The sequence below is a fragment of the Phalaenopsis equestris genome, unplaced genomic scaffold (genome assembly GCF_001263595.1).
Source record: "Phalaenopsis equestris unplaced genomic scaffold, ASM126359v1 Scaffold000568, whole genome shotgun sequence".
NCBI classification, from domain to species: Eukaryota; Viridiplantae; Streptophyta; class Magnoliopsida; order Asparagales; family Orchidaceae; genus Phalaenopsis; species Phalaenopsis equestris.
In genome coordinates this window covers 482,707-505,745 of record NW_018165008.1, presented here as the reverse complement: position 1 = coordinate 505,745, position 23,039 = coordinate 482,707, and the positions used below count along the sequence as shown (strand labels likewise).

At 37.3% G+C, this 23,039-nt stretch overlaps 2 protein-coding genes across 2 annotated transcripts in view; one reads left to right on the top strand and one right to left on the bottom strand.

Moving 5' to 3' along the window:
- Window positions 1–420: 420 nt before the first annotated feature.
- Window positions 421–2,037, bottom strand: LOC110029384. The gene has a single exon (XM_020731651.1). It carries the CDS (start codon window positions 1,986–1,988, stop codon window positions 474–476), a length of 1,515 nt encoding a protein of 504 aa, XP_020587310.1. The 5' UTR covers window positions 1,989–2,037; the 3' UTR covers window positions 421–473.
- Window positions 2,038–13,074: 11,037 nt separating this feature from the next.
- Window positions 13,075–23,039, top strand: part of LOC110029375 — a 25,301-nt gene continuing 15,336 nt past the window's right edge. Inside the window, exons 1-4 of the mRNA XM_020731641.1 lie at window positions 13,075–13,313; window positions 22,086–22,375; window positions 22,565–22,634; window positions 22,734–22,789. Coding sequence (XP_020587300.1) covers window positions 22,092–22,375; window positions 22,565–22,634; window positions 22,734–22,789 — 410 coding nt within the window. The 5' untranslated portion in view covers window positions 13,075–13,313; window positions 22,086–22,091. The remainder of the gene's footprint in view (window positions 13,314–22,085; window positions 22,376–22,564; window positions 22,635–22,733; window positions 22,790–23,039) is intronic.

The window sequence follows — 23,039 nt, the reverse complement described above, 5'->3', positions numbered from 1 at the left end:
AAAAAATTCATGATGGTGTCAATAAATCATTATAAATTTCAAATATAAATTGGCATAACTATCCCGCAAGAAATTAGGGGCACAAACCTTATGAAAAATAGCATTTATCCAATATATATCAGTTATAATTTTGACTCCTATACATGATACTTAATAAACCATATATATTAAAAAGCATTCGGATCAATCACTCATTTAATACATCAATCGACCAAACATTATATAACCAATAAAATTAGCTGATTAAATGTAAATATGAAATTTTCTTATATTCATAATTAACCCAAAATAAATGTCGATATCTGCACTCATATTTTTCCTTAATTAGTGCAATATTCTTGAAGTCATACATTAAATAAATTCATTTTAATAAATAATAAAAAAAACAAAAAAAAAAAAAGATAACTAGATTTTCAAACAAATAATTTAGAAAGCCAAAACCGCCATCTTAATTTCCTTCCAAGCTTGGTCCCTCAATGTCCCTCGCTGTCATGCTCACCTTCTTCATCAGACTTGGATCCGATCCCAAGTCGCAACCATGGAGTTTTTCCATCTTCATCATCCGAGTTCCTGAGATCACTAAGATCTTTCTTCTTCTTCGACTTCCTCTCCCATTCATGTTGTGGAGATTTTAAGTCGGAAAAGCAAAGCTGCAGCAAGCTTCTGTCCATATCATCGGTCGACTCCGCCGCTAGATCACCAAGATCATTCTTCCTCTTTGGCTCCCTTTCCCATCCATGTTGTAGAGATTTTACGTCGGAAAAGCAAAGTTGCAGCGAGCTTCTATCCATATCATCGGTCGGCTCCGCTGCTAGATCACCAAGATCCATCTTCCTCTTCGGCTCCCTCTCCCATCCATGTTGTGGAGATTTCACTTCGGAAAAGCAAAGCTGCAGCGAGCTTCCGTCCATATCATCGGTCGGCTCCACCGGCATGTTTAGGCCTAAATTAAGACGTGGATTTTTGAACAACAGAGGAAGGGTCGGCCTACGAAGTTGTATTTCATTCACTTCGCTGCTACTAGCTCCTATTTGTGCGTTTGGGGTGTAGATAGTGGCAGTAGCAGAGGCGGGCGCGGCGGCGATGGTCGTCGAGTTTACGGAAGTAGTAGAGGCGGTGGTGGTTGCCGCTGTGGTGGTAATTTTTAATGTTATCCAATGGCAACGCATATGACCACCAAGCGCCTGGCCGGTCGGGAACTCCCTGGGACATTTTCTGCATTTATGAGGCTTAGGATATTTCATTGGTGACGAAGGACGTCGCGGCGAATATTCTGTCAATGGGACAATCGATAATGTCATATTTTCCGGCGATCTGACCATATTATTTTGATTATCGACATTGTTATTTTGGTTTTTAATCTTGTTGTTGGTGCCGGCTGATCTAATTTCGAGGCTGACGGCGGAACAACCCTTAACATTTTTGTGGGCGGCTCGATGGCCGCCAAGAGCCTGGTGGGATGGGAAGACTTTATTGCAATTATCACATTCGTAACCTACAGTAGTGGCGGGATGGTTTTGGTTCGAGACAGGGGCACGCTCAAGGCAGGCCTTGGACAGCTCGACGAGGAAACGAGCCACATCTTCTTCTTGTGTGCGCGACTGAGTTTGACGATCGGTACTCCCACAGTTTTCCCCATCGCGTTCGATTCGTTTACCTTTATATGAAGGGCAGGGCGGTGAAGGTGGAATAAGGCCATCTCGGCCGTCATCGTCATTGCCGGCAGCTGCAGCAGCAGTACTAGAGCTACGATAATCACGTTTGAAGTAGGAATTCCATGGAAGGAACTCTCTATTGTATGAAGGCATATCAGCGGCGGAATCTCCACCAGCTACGGCGGTGGGCAGCCTTTCTTCTTTCTCGATAATGATTTCATCTTTTAAACCGTGGGTCCGAATGTGCTCCTCATAATCTCTTCCCCAACTGAATCCTTTGTTACAGATTCGGCATTGATACTTTTGTTCCGGGTTTATCTTCTTTGGCTCCATGCAGTCGGATGGGGGGAGAAAGAGAGATTGAGACTAATATGGAGATAAGGAGGAGTTGACATATTTAGAGCAGGGAGAGATGGGTGGCTTTAAATAATGGAAGCTTTTCTAGGCTCTGTGAAAGAGCTAAAATCTCTCCGTAGAAGTGAAATGGGAGGTGGAGGAAGTAGATTTTGATGGAAAATGAGTGGTGGTGGGGATATGTAAATATCTTTCGAATAACCAGCTTTGGCTTTCCTCCTCTTCTCTAACTTCTTAAAACATGTTACATCCGCGGACTCCACCTAAATTTTAGGACGTCCCAAGTAGGGAAAATATTTGCGTACATAAGATGTACGCAGCTCTGGGTACATCAGGGGTTATTCAGAGAGTACAATGGGGTTATATCTGAGTTATACCCCCTTGTAACTTCCGGTATAACCCGGATATAACTCCCCTGTACCCCCAGAATAACATCTGATGTACGCAGCACTGCGTACATCTTATGTACGCAAATATTTCTCGCCCTTCTAAAAATCCTACCCAACTAGTGGATGTAATACTTTCACCCTATTTACGGCATTTACATACACGCCACATACAGTTCTTATATATTTACATGTTTACCACCTAAATTTTAGCATTTACATTCATATTACTCAAATTTTTACAGCACTGCCAAAAAAATTCTATTATTATCAACTTTTCAAGATGTAAAATAGAAATTTTTATTTTTTTTTCGTAAATTATAACATCAAAATGTAAATATGAAACTTTTGGTCTTAAATATGCATATAAATACAAATAAAATTCACAATTATAAATTTCTGCACCATTTTTATAAGTAAAATGTAAAGATATTGTTATAAGAATTAATTTTAGATCATTAACAATTAACGTGCCAAATTTCATGGAAAAAAAAAACATTGTATTTAAGCATAATTTTGTTTTATATTTGTATAATGGCAACAAGAATTAACATACTATATTATAAAATTTATTTTGTTTTAATTGATGAAATTTGCAAATTACAAATTATATAATATTTGCTTGTTTAGTTGATGTTTTCAGCATACATGTAAAATGTTGGATAATCAAAAAATAAATATTTTGAAATTATCATAGTTATTTATTTGCCAATAATATAAGCGACGCAAATTATGATGTTAAAAATTGCATCTTGCGGAGAATTTAGCTAACATACATGAGCAAGATTCACCTTTATTTTATTTTATTTTATTTTACATGAGCAAGATTCACCTTTATTTTATTTTATTTTATTTTATTTTATTTGATTTATTTGATTTGATATATCATTGAATTTTTTTATTTGCCGGATATTTAAGCTAACAATCTTGCGTTATTTGATATAATCAAGTAAATTAATGAATTTAATATATATTTTTGCTATGTTTTGTGTTCGCCATGACATACAACTTATATGTTATTTTACGCCTACTTGGAAACTGCATCAAATTATTCGAAGTTGAATACACGCTTATTTCTCTCGTTTAAACTTTGAATGAATTGAGCCGTTGAGGGGTCACTGCAGGATTTTAGGCCATTTTAAGCAATTTACGGCTTGCTGCACCCGTTGGTCATATTGAGTTTGTCGTCGGTTATTTAAAGAAGCAAAAGCTATCCGACATGTGTTTGCTGCTTTTATCATCCTTGATAGACAATTGACAAAAGGGTTTCAGAGTAACTTATATTTTCGACGACATTCTGACGGTCCTTTGTCCATTGGTATTATTTTCTTATGATAACATTTCTATCGCTTCAAACCTATTCAGAAATTGATGGCTCCCTATCGGTTTGATATCGGTTAAGAGATAGACATGGCATTACCTATCGGGGTTTGGATATCGATAACCCATCGGAAGGCCCTTGATTGACCATCGAAACATTGTCCCTAAAAAAAAATTATAGATCATCCCTTTTTTCTATATAATTTTTACACTTGTAATTGCACCATCTCGCTTCTCCATTGGTTGATTCCCTCTCCAATGTGTCTCACGTCACACCTTCTCCAATTTCATATTCATTCTCGCTTCCATCTTAGCGAGTTGATCTGTGCAACTCAGGCCTCCACATCTTTAGTGGTTGTTGTAACTTACCTACGAAATGAACTTCATCATCTTGGATAAATGTAGAAGCCTCCCAAAAAAGGAGCGGAGTCCGCCGTACTCATGTCCTTGTGTTTCAAGCCATAAATCATTCCCTTCTTCTTACTACCCTAACAACTTCTCTTCAAATCTCATAGTCTGGCTGATCAATACCAGGGATAGAAACTCCTCTTGTTTACTAACTCTGAGCCTCCTCTAACTGTCGGTACATATTCTACAAAAAATTATAAATGATACTTAATGAAAAAATAAAATAAAATAATTGTAATGATAGAAAAATCATTCCCTTGAGTCTCTGACACTTACATGTGTTCCCTGTGTTCTAATGTCGACCCACCGGCAATCCGACAATACTAATGATAACCAATATGTCCCTCATTGATGGTGGGCTCTCGTTCAAATTGTACTGTGTCATAAGATAAAACAAATTTATTAAATTTTTGAATAAGATTTAATATATGCAATAACTTTTATCATCCACCTTTTGCACTCCAAATGTGAGAATGCTCCCCTAATGGTGCCCATATCTAAAAACTCTCAATAAAAATGAGTACATTACAAATATAAAAAATAATGATAAGCATAAGAAATTGATATTTTTAATCAAATGAATTTTTCGTGATATTTAATCAAGAAAATTTGACAATCGACTAAGAAAAACCATCATGTTGTCAATAAATCAAAATAAAGACATAATCATTCCGAAAGAAATAAGGGGCACAAACCTTATGAAAAATAGCAACATATATCAGTTATAATTCTGACTCTTATACATGATGCTTAATAAACCATATATATTAAAAAGCATTCGGATCAATCACTCGTTTAATACATCAATCAACCAAACATTATATAGCCAATAAAATTAGCTGATTAAATGTACATATGAAATTTTCTTATATTAATAATTAACCCAAAATAAATGTCGATATCTGCACTCATATAATTCTTTAATTACTGCAATATTCTTGAAGTCATACATTAAATAAATTCATTTTAATAAATAACAAACAAAAAAAAAGATAACTGGATTTTCAAACAAATAAATTAGAAAGCTAAAAATGTCGTCTCAGTTTCCTTCTCAAGCTTGGTCCCTCAATGCCCCCCGCTCTCATGCTCACCTTCTTCATCAGACTTGGATCCGATCCCAAGTCGCAACCATGGAGTTTTTCCATCTTCATCATCCGAGTTCCTGAGATCACTAAGATCCTTCTTTCTCTTCGGTTCCCTCTCCCATCCATGTTGTAAAGATTTTACGTCGGACAAACAAAGCTGCAGCGAGCTTCCGTTCATATCATCGATCGGCTCCGTAGCTAGATCACCAAGATCTTTCTTCCTTTTAGGCTCCCTCTCCCATCCATGTTGTGAAGATTTTACGTCGGAAAAGCAAAGCTGCAGCAAGCTTCCGTCCATATCATCGGTTGGCTCCGCCAGATCACCAAGATCCTGCTTCCTCTTCGGCCCCCTCTCCCATCCATGTTGTGGAGATTTCACGTCGGAAAAGCAAAGTTGCGGCGAGCTTCCGGCCATATCATCGGTAAGCTCCGTCGGCATGTTTTGGCCTATATTAAGATGTGGATTTTTGAACAAAGGAGGAAGAGTCGGCATATGTAGTTGTATTTCATTCACTTCGCTGCTACTAGCTCCTATTTGTGCATCCGGGGCGAAGGTGGTGGCAGTAGCGGCCTTGGCCGCGATGGCGGTGGTCGTCAAGTTTACGGAAGCAGCGGTGGCGGTGGTGGTCGCCGCTGTGGGGGTAATGTTTAATGCTATCCGATGACAACGCATATGACCACCAAGTGCCTGGCCGGTCGGGAACTGCAGGTGACATTCCTTGCATATGTGAGGCTTGGGATCTTTCCTCGGTGGCAACCGATGTTGCGATGAATATTCTGCCAATGGGACAATCGGTAATGCCATATTTTCTGGCGAATGTCTCGTCATATTATTTTGATTATCAACATTGTTATTTTGGTTTTCAATCCTCTTATTGTTCGCGTCGGCTGATCTAATTTTGAGGCTCGCGACAAAACAACCCTCAACACTTTTGTGGCTGGCTCCGCTGGCGCCCCCGGGCCCGGGGGGGGGGGGAAACATGCAATTATCACATTCGTAACCTGCAGGAGAGGCGGAAAGGTTTTGGTTTGGGACGGGGGCACACTCGGAGCCGGAGTTGGAGAGCACAAGGAGGCAATGAGCCACATCTTCATCTTCTGCGCGCAATTGTGGTGGTGGATGTGGGTTTCCATCAACTGGTTCGCCGCCGCCGGCAGCGCCAACATCAGAGCTGCAACCACCACGTTCAAAGTTTGAATTTCTTGAGAAGAATGCAGAGATGCCTAACGGCTCGCAGGTGGTGGCTTCTCCATTGTTCATCCGGTGGCTTTGCATGTGTTCGTCGAGCTCTTGTCCGCGACTAAATCTCCCTTTACATATACGACATTTATGCTTAAGTCTCCCCATCGGCTTCAGCTCCTGTTTTATCATCCTTTCCATTACTAGCGGTCGGAAGAGAGAAAAGGAGAGATGAATAGAGAGATAAAGAGCAGTAGGAATATATATATATACATATATCTATAGACGAAGGAATGAGACAAATGGCTGATTGGGAGAGATGGGGGCTTCAAAGCCGTGCCTACATTCTAAATTTTGCCATTGCACGTGAGACCCACAATTCCTTGTTTTTTTTAGCGCATCTTAGTGTACCCTTTGTTCCGATAAAGGGCATTTACATATATACCACACAATTCTAACATATTTATATATTTAGACTTAAACTTGCATATTTACATGCATACCACTTCAAGTTTTAAAATTGCATAAAAAATGCTATTATTACATAAAAATATATGTTTTTATGGAAAAGTTTTAAATAGGCAGTTGTTATAAAATAAATAACATATATTAAGTATTATATATATTGTGTGGTATGCATTCAGATTTCCTAACAATGCAAATGACAAGAATATGTTGTCACAATTAATAACAGTCGGGTGTGGCTTAGCTAAAATTAAAAAATAAAGATTTCATTATACTTTAAAATTTTAAAATGTTAAATTTTGTCATTCAACGGGAGGCTCACAATTTCTTTTTTTTTAGCGCATCTCGAGGTAGACGTTTTTTTCTAATAAGGGGCACTTAAACTTAAACTTGCATACCATTCTAATTTTTAAAATAACATAAAAAATGCTATTATTACTTAAAAGTGAAATATATATTTTTATGCAAAAGTTTAAATAGTAAGTTGTTATAAAATAAATAAAAAATATTAAGTATTATATATATTGTGTGGTATGCATGCATATTTCCTAATAATGCAAATGACAAGAATTAGGTGTCACAATTGATGGTAGGTAACAACGATCGGGTGTGGCTCAACACATCATTTACAAATGACATGGTTATGGTAATTTTTGAAATTTAGTGGAAAAGAGCGATGAATAGAGGGATAGAGAAGTAGGAATACACACACACACACACACACACACACATAAGGGAATTGGATAGATGGCTGCTCAAGAGAGACAGAGTATGTATATATATATATGTATATATATATAGACACACACATGAGAGAATTGGACAGATGATTGCTCAAGAGAGAGAGAGTATGTAAAGCCGAGCGTACATGCTAAAATTTGTCATTCCACGAGAGGCTTCTTTTTTTTTAGTGCATCTCAACATATACGTTTTTTGGGGCACTTACATATATACCACACAATTCTAATATATTTATTTATTTTGCACTTAAACTTGCAGATTTACATGCATACAACTCCAATTTTTAAGATAGCATAAAAAAACTATTATTACTTAAAAATGAAGTACATGTTTTTATGCACAAGTTTTAATTAGTAAGTTGTTATAAAAAAAATAACAAATATTAACTATTAGATATATTGTGTGGTATGCGTGCAAATTTCTCAATAATGCAAATGACAAGAATAGGGAGCCACAATTGATGACGAGCAACAACAATCAGGTGTGGCTCAACACATCATTCACCAATGACATTGTTACGATGATTTTTAAAATTTAGTGAAAATAAGGATTTCATTATATTTTAAACTTTTAATATTTTATTTTTTGTATTTCCTTATCTTTAATTAAACATAAGAAGACAGTGAAAAAAAAAACTCTAAATATAACTATATGTGATGATTTTATTGAATGAATGCAATTGATTTACTATTAATTCAAGGCTGAATTTATTTTTCATTATGATAAAATCCTATTTAAAAAAAAATTAATTAAAAAATCTCTTATCAAGTACTTTGATTTAATATTGTATTATATAATATCTTCTATTAGGTTAATGAGAGTAATTAACATGATTTATTTATATAAAAATATTGGATTTCTATGTAAATTATGCATTTAATTTTCTTTCAATACAAAATATACTAAAATTATTATTCTCTTAAGCTAAAATTTGACATATTTGTAGCTTTTAAAAAATATATAAACATTTCTATAAAATATGATTTTTTTTTTCATCTTGATGAGTTATAGAGCACTACATTTGAGCAAACTATTCATGTAGTGATGCTTGAGCAGCATGTACTTTTGTTGGGATCAATGTGCAATGTTCTTCAACAAATAAATAGAAGTCAAGCTATTGCTATTTAGGGTCCGTTGGGGCAGCTTATTTGGTGTGGTGGTGTTTTGAAAAGGCACTCGACCTGTTTGGGTAAACTGCGTTTTGGCAACTTATGCGTTCTCAAAACACCAAAAACAACATTTTCACACCACCGCACCTAGATAGATGTGATGGGAACTTTCTGGCAACGGTCTGACTTTACCAAAAAAATAAAAATTTGTAATAGTCATCACACCTAACTTATCAGCAGATTGTTTTTAATCAGCTTATTAACAGATTATTCAATAAGCTGCAACTGCCCCAAACAGACCCTTAGTCTGAGATATTATTGTGAGCAACTTATCATATACTTTTATAACTAATAGTGAGAGTCTCTTCTATAGTTGTAACACTAATGTCTTATATGATCTAAGCAATGTGAACATATAGTTTAATATTGAGTTTCAAAGAGAAGTTGTTTAAACTATCAAGAAGTTGTACCATCCACTTTCAATTTTCAATTACAAATGGCCATTTTTGTATCTTTACTTGTCAAAGTGGAGAAAAATAATAAGATAAAAAGTAAATATTCATGTTTGGAGAGACTTCAAATTCATCGTAGTATGTAACTATTTATAATTAATGAGCACACTAATATGTTGGATATATATATATATATATGCGCGCTATATATATGATTTTTCACCGTTATAGTTCCCAAATCTTTGATTGTTTTTCTACCTTTCATCAAATTAGATATAATTGGGGAGGCAGAGAGAGAGAGAGAGGAGGAGGAGAGGAAAACTTTTCCTGTTGGGGGCGAATGGGGTGTTCCCGGGGCCGATGACTCATTTTATTTCATAAAGAAAATGTGTTAAGGGGTGGGAGATCCAAAAGTCCCTTATACATCATATAGTTCTCTTATTTACAGAAGATAAGAAGAGCAAAAATATAAAAATTACATATTTAATCTTGTTTTACAGGGAAAAGTAAATAGCATTCTAGTCCCTCTTATTACGAATGTTGAATCATCTCGAGATCCATGCATACTATTTTTTAGTATAAATGTTACTTTGATAGTGTCAACTGCAATAAAGAAAAAGAAATTTATCAAAAAAAATATTGAACACATAATTTGTTAATGATAATCCCTGTTATGCACTTTTTGTGCTCAGTTTTGGTATCTTTGTCGTCATCTTTTAGATTTGTCATTCTAGAGACTTTTGTTGGGGGAGATGTCAGGTTCTGGTGGCCAGTCGATGGAAGAAGTCAGCCATCAGAGGAAAATTTTCATATTTGAGGAAAAGTCCGTGGTTTGAGGAAAAGTCGATCGTCAAGGGAAAATTTCATCGTCGAAGGAAAAATGTCGTCCTTGGGGGAAAAGTTCTCTAGATTAAAAAATGTCGGTCGTCGGAGATAAGTCGGTCGTTGGAGGAAAAGTAGGTTGTCAGAAGAAAAGCCTGTCATCCACTACGGGAAAAAAAACACTATAACCGATGGTTTTCGACGGTTTTATGATAGTTTTTGTGTTGAGTTATTTCTGACGACATAACAATAGGACATAACACCACTTATGAATGGTAGATTAGTTCCTGAATGGTAGATTAGTGTGCAAGGAATAGTGACTCAGAAGGGTGAGTGTACAAAGGCATTGACTAAGTAGGGTTGAGTATGCCGAGGAGGCAGTGACTTGTGAATGGGTGTGCCGAGAAGGCAGTGCCTCAAGAAGGGTGAGTGTGCGAGGAAAGGTGACTCGAGAAAGACACATAGATGTCATGATGAGTGCGATCCTTGTTAGGGGAGAACCACACAAAGGGTACGCTTAGAGTGCAAATCGTTCCCAAAAAAGACATATGAGTGTCGAAGATGAGTGTGCTAGAACAATAACTCAAATGCAAATCACTAACACGACATGCAAACATGCAGTATAATATGCAAACAAACTGGAAAATGTGCACAAATGCAAATGCAAACACGAAGGACATGATGCATAGTGACATGAAAATGTCAGGGAACATGCATCAAGTGTTATGCTTAAGTACGACACAGACCCACCACGAGCGTATGGGGGCATACGCTCATAGGTGCACCGAGGGGTGCACGAGTGAATGTGTTCATACAAGCAATAAAACGAAGATGCAATCATACACAATTCAAGTGGATTCGATCGACAAAGTTGGGCCGGTGGCGGCAGGTTGGTCGAGTCGACAGGATTTTTTGATTGGATGGGTGTGGATGGCTGATCAAAGGAGGGTTGGTCGAATCAATCAAATTGGTGGCAGTTGATTAGTTAAGTCGACGAGTGGTATATCAGACCGGTGTGGGCGACCGATCGACGAAGAAGGGTAGGTCTAACCAATCAAATGGGTGGTGGTCAATTAGTCAAGCTGACGAAAGTGGTCAATCAAACCAACATGGGAGGTCGATCGACGGAGGAGGGTTGGTCGGGTCGGCGACGACAAGTTGGTCGAACCGTCATGATTTGTTGATTGGATGGGCGTGGAGGATGATAGAGGAGGGTTGGCCAAATCAATCAGAATGGTAGCAGTTGATTAGTTAAGTCGACGAGTGGTTGATCAGACCGACGTGGGCAATTGATCGATGATGAAGGGTATGTTTAACCAATAGAATGGATGGCAGTTGATCAGTCAAGATGACGAAAGTGATCAATCGAACCAGCATGGGAGGTCGATCGACGAAGAAGGGTTGGTCAAACTAATCAGACCGGTGTAGGCGGCTAATCGACGGAGGAGGGTCGGTCGAATTGAACATACCGGCGGAGTAGATCAGTCGATGAAAGTGGTCGATTGGATGGCATGGACTACCAATCGTCGAAGAAGGGTCGGTTAAACTGGTCGACTGGTGGTAGTGTTTGGTCAAGCCGAGGAGAGTAATCGATCGTGCTAACATATGCATTTAGTGCAAAAAAGTATTTTTTATTCAATTTAAAAATTCATGCCAGATGAGTGCGAACATGTGCATGAAAACGTAAATCCGATCGTGCTCGACGACAAAGATAAGCTCGTCCGAGTGATCTCACGGGTAAACCCTAGAGGTAAACGATGATGTTGACATCAATTTCTGATGTCGTGAGTGTAGAATGTCTGCTGGAGCTTTATGGAACATTGTTTGATGCACACGTTGATTCTTGTTGTGCGAGACATCCATTTCAGACTTCCCGACATGCATTGAATGGGCAGGTGGCCGGGGTCTTCCTGTTATACTTTGGTAGTTGCTTAGACAAAGACAGGTCAGCATTTTGTCTGACGGATCACTTCGATCAGGTCAAGAGATCTCATTCGCTACGCCACACGCGATACTTACTTAAATTGACACATTCATCCATGAATTTTTTCAGATAAACTCAGATGACGAAAAAAACTGCGAGAGAGCATCTGAACATCAATTTTGAGTAAGAAAAATGCCCATTTAACAATGATTTCGTACAAAGAGCCAGCTACACAGAAATCAATTCTTATAAATAATAAATATTAAAAAAAGAGGCTTAAAACTCACGCATGTAGGGGTGTAAACGAGCCGAACATGAGCCGAGCAGCTCGTGTTCGGCTCGTTTATATTTCGAGCTCAAAAAATGTGTTCGTGTTCGGCTGGTTTGCTTGACAAGTCGAACACGAGTTGTTCACGAACAAAGAATCCTTTTGGACAACCCTAATCACGTAGCCATAAGACGACAAGAGTTTGAGCAAGATTTAAAAATTATTATTTATATCAAAACATCATTTGAATTTAATTTATTAATTTAATAATTTTTATTTAATAATTTTTATTTCATTTTCTTAATTAATATGTTAATTGATTATAAATATTTGTAGCTTGGTAGCCAATTAGATTTTTTTTAAAACACTACTTATACGTATATAAACTTGTAATATTTCGAGTCAAAACGGCCAAACACGGACGACTTATCTTAACTTTTTAACGAGCCCAACAAGAGCTTCGCGAACAACGAGCCGTTTTGACGGAAAATATTTGCGTACGTAAGACGCACGCATCTGAGGGTATAAGGGAGTTATATCTGTATTATACCCCTCTTTAATCTCTTTGTAACTTGCATAATTCCGCGCTTCTGTAGTTTCGATAAATATAGGTGAATGTTATACAAAAATATAATCCGAATATAACCCTCCAACAAGTACGCAGCGCTAGCAAATCTTTCGACAGCCCTGCACGCACGCCCCCTCGCCATCCTCTTTCGCTAAACCGAGCCGTCTCCCGGTTTTCGAACGGGCTCGCCGCCGGCGTCGCCTCACACACCGAGTCGCCTTCCCCTTTTTTCTTCTTCGCGTGCCCTAGCCCCCATTCGGTCTCTCTCGAACGCGTCCTCTCCCGCTGTTATCGCTACCGGCCTTGTCTAACAGCCGGCTTCTCCCCGTCACTTGTTGGCGGCCGTGCTCACAGCGCAGCCTCCTCCCAGATCGGGCTCCCCCCCTAACAAAGCTCTCGCGAGATACTTCGGCGCGCGGTACGGACATCTACCGCTGGTGAATTCGTGACGTTCGTTGGAATCTCCTTGAGGGGAGAGCTTCTTCATTCTTGGAAAAAAAAAGTGGGTGTCTCCTCTCTCTTTTTTGGCAGAGTTTCTTCTCGGGCTTCGCCGGACATTGAGTAACCATCGCCACGGTATAACCTCTTCAATTCCTGTGTTTTTCTTTCTTAGCTAGCCCTAGGATTAGTTTAGGCTAGACGTTGTGGGTCCGGTTGCCCACACGGGACGAGTTGACAGACTGACACTAGTCGGCGCGATCACACTTCATTGGATTGACTGTTGATTTTCTAGAGGAAGCCCTATGTTAGGAATCCCATATGTGGTCAAATCCTATGCTGAGCGGAGCGATCTCCTTTTGCGACCCTATACATAAATCCTAGTGGGTTGAAATGTCAATTACCCTTTGCTTTGACTTTCCCCAATCTTCCTTGGAGGGGTTGAGATGTTTGGATTTTGCAATAAGAGAAAAGTTTTGTTGCAAAATCATGAGGAGTTGTGAAATGTAAAAAACTTTATAGCTAACTCATTCCACAATGTCGTGAAAATTTTCATTTTATGAGATCCGAAGGTGAAGCTCCCAATATGCCTTGTCTAAGCAGTAGACAGTTATGTCGCACATCCAAGAGCTAAAACCTTAGGCGTTTATGTGAGATCGTTAGCATGAATATGACTCACTATTGTTTGGATCATTTGCACCATATATTGTTGCATTTCATGCATCACACTTTTGCCTCGATTGACTGCTCTTGCCAAATCGATATCACTTTCTGCCTAGACTGGTTGCCCCGATCCGATCAGCATCACTTTTGCCTTGACTGACAGCTTCAGTCACTTTTTGTCTCGGCTGGCCGTTCTAGCCCAGTCTACATCACTTTTTGCCTTGATCGGCAGTCCCAACCCGGTTAGCTTAGCACATTGCCTTGATCTGCCGCCTCGGCCCAGTCGACTGACTACTTTGGTCCGACTGGCTGCCTCGTCAAGGTTGACCGATCACTTTAGTTCGATCGGCCGACCCTTTGATCCAATTGGTTTCTTGCCTCGGTCGACCTATCACTTGCGTAGTGTATATTTCGCGTGTGCATTAGTGTTTGATTGCTTTCTTGCATTGTGCACTATACCCTATATGTGCTTATCATTTGCATATGTGTTTGGTTTTTATTGGGACAATGTGTAATTCTCCTCAATGGTGTCCTATACCCTAGGTGACCGAACACGATACTTCTCTTGCTACGTGTCTTGTATGAGATCTTACATAATAATTATCACATACCTGAGTTGTATTTTGAGTGTCCATTCATACACACACCCCATTTATATGATTTTCCTCAATGAGAATCATCATCATTTTCAGGTTACTACCTCCACTACATATCCATTATTCGGGCCGCTGCCTCCATGATACGCACGCCCATCATTTGAGGTCACTGCCTCCATGACTCTCCATGACACATCCATTCATTCGGTCACTAGCTCCATGACATACCCATTTTTTCGTGTCACTGCCTTCACGATATACTCACCATTCGGGCCGTTGTCTCCACGACATGTTTATTCTTTCGGGTCACTTTCTTCACGACATACACGATCTTTGGGTCCCTGCTTCCATGACACGCCCATCTTTTCGAGTCACTGTCTGTATGACACACCCATTTTTTGGGTCGCTGTCTCTACGACACATCTATCAGATCACTAACTTCACGATATACTAATCTTTTGGGCTGCTGTCTCCACGACATGTCTATTCTTTCAGGTCACTTCCTTCACGACATACACAACTTTTGGGACTTTTTCGAATTACTGTCTTCATGACACACCCATTCTTAGGGGTTGCTGCCTCTACGACACACCCACCATCTTAGGTCATTGTCTGCATGACAAACCCATCTGTCAAGCCACTGTACGCCGCTCTATTCATGACATGCTCACCCTTTCGGGTCGCTGACTTCTCTGAATACTCATTCTTTTGGACTGTTGTTTCCATGTCATGCCTAATCTTTTCGGTCATCGTCTCCACGACACACCTATTCATCGGGCCGCTGTCTCCACATTATGTTTATTCGCTCGGGTCGCTGCCTCCCCGACACTCTCATCTTTCTCTTATACTTCCCCTTCCGCCATTGTCGGAGTAGGCAGTCGCTGCAATGGCTTGCTAAAAAACTTTTGGATTGCTGCGTCCGAAAGTCCTTCGAAACTCTTCTTCTTCTTTCCCTTCTGCCACTATCGGAGTTAGCAGTTGCTGCTACAGCTTCCTAGAAGACAACTTTTTGGATGTAGCATAAAAAGACCATAAAAAATCCTATCTTTCTCCCCTCTTTCTCCCACCCCTCTTCGCGCAGCTTTGCAATTTCTCCGAAATCCGAGAGTTAAGGCAAGAAGGAAGAGAAACGGGATCTAAGATTCTGTAGGATTTTTAGTCCTTATTTTTACTGTTCGGCAGTATTTATGGTTATCATTTTTAAGAGACTGTATTTTTGGTATATATCTGACACAAAACTGTAGTATTTACAGCCCAAATCATAAATTCGTCTACAAAAAAGTAATGTTCTTTAGTACATAAACCTTAAAGTCTACTCATTACAAAACGAACACTCTCTTATCTCAATTCTTCAACTTCTCCAACAAATTATAAATTCACTGCTAGATCAGGAAGGAGAAGAAATGTTCACTATTGCTGATTATAACAATGAGTCGAGGCTATGTTAATATCGATTGCTCAAACATCTTTTATATTTCAAATAAAAGCTTCCATGTTAAAAGTACACAAAAAAATATGAGTCTCAAAGAAAAAAAAAATGTAAGATAAACTCAAATGATTGAATTACAAACACTAGAACAAAAAAAAAAATCTCAAATCTGAAACAATAGGGAATCATGATTTCTCGGGATACAATACAATTAAGACCATCTAGAAACAAAAAACAAACATAAAAAAAAGATATAAAAATTACAAATCGATCACTCTTTCGACATTGCCTTTTCCTGATTTTCGATGTTCCATTTTCATCTTAGAAGTTTTATTTGGAACTGCTTCTTTGCCATTTGCTTCGTTCACCGCTTCTATGGCTCCCGTCTCCTCATCCTTTATATGCTTCAGTTTCTTCTTTCTTTGGATTCATCTCATCCACCCCGACAGAAGTTTTAATTTTTGAAAGTGATTCATGCAAAAATATATATAATCAGGTTCCATATATATTTCTATGAATCGACACATCGATGTTCTTCACTACATCCACCCAATGCCTTTTTAATACATATACATAATTTTTTCATAGATAGCAAACAAATAAAACAGGCTCTTTGAATGCAGAAAACTCAAAGTTCCTTTTCTTATGCAAATTTTTTTGTTGATCTTTTTTTTCTTTTTATTCATCTGTGCGCTGTTTGAGATAACTAGCTTATCCAACAATTGATTTTGGTTAACATTTAACTTGTCGTCTCGATGAATTTGAATCCCAAAGTCAATCAAGCACATTGCCCTGCAAGAAAAAAGAAATTAGAATCACTATATATTTAGTGAAACTCTTAAGGAGTTTGCTAGCACATTTTATTGCTCGGAGGAAAACCTCCGGTGGTAACAAAAACACCATCCAATCGTGAAATAAGCCAATGTTGCCTGCCACTGATAAGAAAAAAAATGAGGTATCAAAACAACTTTATTAGTGGTCAATTATGTCATTTAATTTATCTACTATAATATTGACAACTAATTTGTGTAGATAATTTTCAAACAGATAAATAAACAAAAGGTAAGAGCACTCTTTTTGTTAGATATCAACTTCATGTCGTTTTTTATCTCTCTCGACCTCGACCTTTAATGTTGTTGAATTTCTGATAACGAACTAATCTTTTTTGTAGTTAATTTTCTTATGTAGTTCTCAGTTGTGGAAACTAATACAACACTTCCCTGGCTTGACTTCAACTTCCCTGAAACTTTTTATTAAATTTTGATCTAATATATGCATTTGCAGCGAACCAAACAGTGTGTCGAATTCGCTTGCTATCATGAAAATGGTGATATTTTAAAATATTTTTCCACAAATGACACTTGAAAACCCTATGCTCATCATTAGGAAATTCACCCCTAAGTGCCTCAACCAACCCCTCTTCCTTATCTGAGATAAATCCTAATGGCTCAACTTCAAGCTCAAAAGATAAAGCTAAATGCCTCAAAAATCATTCCCAATATTTCTTCGACTCGAGCTCAACAACTGTAAATGCAATTGTAAAAAATCAATTATTCTCATCCAAGGCATTGGCTGAAAGCAACACTCCTAAATATTTGAATTTTAAATGATATGCATCTAGCCCCACGAGATGTCTTCAACTAGCTAGGAACCCATCAATCCACACCCTAAAAAGTGATGTAATTCTCTCAAACGCCTAATCAGTGTCATTGTAATCAAATGTAATGTGAGAAACCGAGTTCCTTTTAACAAGCTCAGCGTACAGTGTAGGTACACAATTGAAACTATCATCAACTACTCCAAATACTTGATCCCCGCGCTAACTGCCTAGATTTTCATAACTTAATATATGATAGTGTTAACCCGTACTTATTTTCCAAAGCAGAATTGATTTGTTTTGGTCATAATTGGATAAGTTTTTCACTATTTCTTGTATTTCATTAGCCACCCATATGGATGTTGCTTGTTTGTTACCAACACTATTCACACCTTGGCACGAATATAAGCCTTCGATTTTCCCTATTTCAAATGTTTGCTCATCCGCCCAAGCTGAAACTCTCACTTTCCATGGACAACCATCGTAAGAGCATAGCGTGACAATTCTTTTTCTATCACTTGCCCTAAACTTCATCACAAAATTCTCAGAAATGACCAGTTTTTGAATAAATTGTCTCAAACTCGTTGAATCTTTAATTTAGAGAGTCAACCTCTAAAGACATCTTATTAGATATTTTGCTCATCAACTGCCCATTGATATATTTATCAAGCTCATATGTTTATCTGCTAACACCATCAAAGCTTGAATGATAATACACGACCATTTCATCACCGTGTGATAGTGAGTTTCAAATTACCTACATAGAGACAGAGAAATACAATCATGAAAATATTAGTGAATTTTCCTTTACAGAAAATATTTTACTAAAATCAAATTATGCTTCAACTTCTATATTTGCAATGCAGACCTATTTCATGGGTTCTGATGCTCACTGGATTGTTCAAAATATAAATTTTGCAGAAATCACACAATTTATTTCCCTGACTAACTGGGTGCTACATAACGACACCAAAGCTTATATGTTATTGAAGAAGAGAAAGACTACCAACACAAACACCGAGCAGTTGGAAACTTGAAATGCTTGATGTAAGTGGTGGCAATATATTGGTGCCAATGAGTAGAAAAAAGAATCAAGATATATTTATCAAGCTCGTATGTGTATCTGCTAACACCATCAAAGCTTGAATGATAGTACGCGACTATTTCATCATCGTGTGACAGTGAGTTTCAAATTATCGACATAGAGACAAAGAAATACAATTATGAAAATATTAGTGAATTTTCGTTTACCCGTCCAAAGAAAATATTTTACTAAAATTAGATTATGCTTCAATTTCTATATTTGCGATGCGGACCTATTTCATGGGTTATGATGCTCACTGGATAGTTCAAAATATAAATTTTGCAGAAATCACACAATTTATTTCCCTGACTAACTGGGTGCTACATAACGACACCAAAGCTTATATGTTATTGAAGAAGAGAAAGACTACCAACACAAACACCGAGCAGTTGGAAACTTGAAATGCTTGATGTAAGTGGTGGCAATATATTGGTGCCAATGAGTAAAAAAAAGAATCAAGAAATAGAACTAAGAAAAGTTTTCATGCTAATGATTAATCTGCAAAAAAAAAAAAAAAAAGAAACAATATGAGGATAAAACAATGGTTGCTAAATTCATACAGGCAAAGAACAAAGTCTATCAGAATTGTAGACGGCTTATTGTTTCCTCCTTAGAATTGTTTTAGACAATAAATTTGCTTCCCATATTGAACTTTCCTTTTGCTTCAAGACAAATTTTTTGATGATTTCCATTTGAAATTATACAGAAAAAAACATCTCGAACATCCTATTTTCTGCCGGACAACAAGAAGACTGCATAAATCAGAAGTTATTTTCACAAAACAACCCAACAACTTGCAAATTGCTTTAAGATAAGAAATATACTCTTTATGGTATGAACTTCATATCTTCAGATCAAATGCTTCAACTGCTGCCACCGGAAGGTCCACAAGGTAATTAAGCTGGAAGGCGGAAGGCGGAGGAGAATTGATCGCCAAACAGTTATATTCATCATTCATTCATTATGCAGTGTCCCTTTCGTCATTGTAAGAGAAACAACGTTAATCCTGTCAAACAGTAAAAAGGACAACTATAAATCCTACAAAATCTTAAATCTCATTTCTATTCCATCTTGTCATAACTCTCAGATTTACAAATTCTGTTGGAGATAAATTTACAGGAGAAAACCTTCATTTGCCTCCTTTCATGCTCTAGCAGCGGCTGCATTATGAGTTTCTCAGTAAAGGTAGGGGGAAGGGAAAGAAGAAGCTCAGCGAGGGCGGAAGGGGAAGAAGAAGAGAAAGATGGGATTGTTTCAGAGGTCTTCGGTTCCTGGTTGTAGATGGATGGCGGGAAAGGGGAAATGGCGGGTTCTCAGATGGAAGGGGTTCCTCTTAGACGACGTATACGGAGTTCGGCATACCTGTGAGACGACGACGATGGAGGGAGACGGAATCGACAACAAACTTTACAGAGGAGACATTGTGCGAGTGGCGTGCGTTTTGGTAGTTGAAACGAAGGGTTTTGATGTTTTGGGTGGTTGGAATGAAATATTAAAACATTGGCTTATCAGTTTGTTATTTTTAAACTTATAGGTGGATGTCAGCCTGCCAAGTAAAAACCTCTTTTATAATTGTTAGCATACTATCTTTTCTTTTGTCAATATAAAACATGTTCAATTTATTTCATTATGCCCTACGTTGTCAGGGTGTATCATCTGTTTGGGCCCGGGGTATGAAAGTCTTAACTCATAGTCGCAGATGCTAATCACACTCTCATTAGCTCTCCTTGTTCGTAGCATCGTCATTGACGACCCAACATATGTCAGATTTTTAGAAATGCAAATAAAGACTACTTTTGACGGCTCAACTCATCATTCGCTTAGATTTCATAAGTGCACGTCGCAATTCACAAACTTCACTAGCTCTCAATCGATTGTTGTTCTTTTTTTTTTACATTTATTCTTTCATTTTCTCTTATATCCTATTTTTAACAATTTAACTTATCTTTAGATTTTATGTTGTTAGATTGCGGTCATACTTTCCTCTCATTCTCTCAGTTAATCTTTCTTAGATCTTTTATTAAGGTATATGTTTCTCTAATTTTGACAATTTTTTTTAGCTTTATTACTTAACTGCCTAAGAATTGCTAATTGCTACCAAAATATTTTTTACTTTGATAATAAACTAATTGATTTGATTTTTGTTAATTGATAGCATCAAATGAATGAGCACAATTGTTATTATAGAAAAATATGGTGTATGGTATTGTTGTTTAAATCAATTATTATTCTGATTGATTTGAAATTTTCAAATTCCAAGCTATTGTAACCAATTTTAACTTGCATAGTTGGGATTACACTTCAGTAAAAAAAGTTTTCATTATTAAATAGATCATGACTTTATCAACCCTGCTGTTTGTGTTTATATTTCTCTAGCTAAAATTAAGAGTCTAGCCAATTTCTTTGAGAGAGATCTAAAAAATAAATGTGGTTGAAGCTAAAGTTATCATTGGTGATATTTATATTAAAAATTGCAAATAAATTTTTAAAGAAATCATTCAGGATGACATTCAAATAGATCTTAAATTAGGAGCAAAATATGTAGATTATAATTCGAACACTGTGATGGTGCAAACTGCAAAGAGCTTACAAAAATAGCGGATGCTAACATCACACAATGCAGGTATACAAAAGCTGTTTTTTGGCTAAAAATCATTTACAAATTGCATCTTTTTCAAAGCAGCCTACAATTTTATAAATATTGCTGGATTTTTCGTGCAAAATAAGAGATATTTTATGAGAAAAAAATTGCTTAATATACTTGTTGAGAAATTAAGAAATGAAGAGTTAGCAACTAGCAGTGGGTTAAATGAGGAAGTTGTTGTTATTAATTTAATTATTTTGTTAGAATTTGTTATTGTGGCTTTTAAGATAACAATACAAGATGGTTCAAGTAGTAACCAAAGATAAAGTGTATGTGCTGCTAGGTTCTACACTATATTTTGATGTATTTATTATTATTATTATTATTATTGCTTTCACTTGATGAAGTCTATATTGGAGATAACAAATAACGTTTCTTAAATTTTATTGATGAAGAGCCGTAACGTCATGAATGGCATGATTTGCATTTTAAATATCTTCTCTGTATTTACATTGAATTCATTTCACAGCATTAATTTGCATTTAAAAAATCTTTGACGGTGATCTGCCCTGAAATTGAGTGTGATTATCGTCTCTTTGGAAATTCAATATGTATGTGTTTATTCCAAGAATACATTTTAAGCGTGTTTATATACATACCACACAAATCTTGTGTATTTACATATCTGATGCCCAAACATTTATATTTGCATGCATGCCACTCAACTCTTTAACATCACATAAAAAATACCACAATCACTATCTTTCTAAAAGTGAAATATACATTTTCATGCATAGGTTTATGACAACAAGGTTTTATAAGTTTAACTATCAAACTTTTGATATGTCAATACAAAGAATTGTGTTGTATGTATGCGAGCTTCCCTACATTTTACTATATGAGCATGGGGTTTGGGCTGTCCTCTTGATGGCTTGCTTATTTTTGCTACATTTATAGGCTGTAATGGACGAAGTTTCACTTGCTGTTGAGGATGTGAAAAGGACATGGGATCAAACTGTGAATCACATTCAGGACAACATAAAAGAAATTCATTGTTGTGGGAAATCTGGAAAGGGTATTCAGGACCGGAATTCTCTCCCTAGACTCAATGGAGCTGCACAGGATGGCCTGGCATTGCTTAGATCACTTCAGTTTAGGCTTGATCTTTTGGCTCAACAACTGCCCACAGAAGAAGCTGTAGTGACTGCCCACACAATGTTGAACTCTTGGAAAGAACAATACCAGGGGTGGGTTTTGGTACTTCCTAATAAATGATGATATGTTACAGCTCATGCCTTTTTATTGTTAATTTCCTTCTTTAATAAGCTCATTTGATATTGTGAACAATTTTATTTGTTATTTACATTTTTTATTTGTGTGGTGGTCAATTTTTTTTTCTTTTGTATATATTCTTTTTTTGCATTATTTCTTTCCAGATTGCACTTGAGCTTGAGAAATGCAAACTTGCAAGCGAAAGACAACATAAGAGCAGCTGCTCGGGAAGAGGTGGGAATTTTTGCTCTTTTTTGTAACTTAATTTTGACATGATTTTTATTTTTCTCCACGTAAAATTTTTTATATGGGAAGTATTCTCTTAATTTGCAGAGGGAGCTACTTTTAGGAGGTGGAGAGGAGTCTACCATCCGCAGACGTAACTTGCAGTATGTGCTTTTCATTCGCCCGTCTTAGAAGGATTATAACCAGAACCGTAATTTTTTGCAAATTACTTCAAATTATATTATCTGGATTTGCGGAGAAGAGTCTACTAATAGTGCAGTTTGTTTTATAGCAACTGCATTGTCGGCAACTAAAAAGAGTTTGGGGAGATTGCCCGTAAGAAGCTGTCGGTCGCCGGAAGTGAAGTCCCGTCGCCCGCTTCGGAAGAACGTTTAATTTATATATATATATATA

Excerpts from the sequence above, each read along its gene's own strand:
- LOC110029384 (XM_020731651.1), bottom strand. The coding sequence starts at position 1,988 with ATGGAGCCAAAGAAGATAAACCCGGAACAAAAGTATCAATGCCGAATC.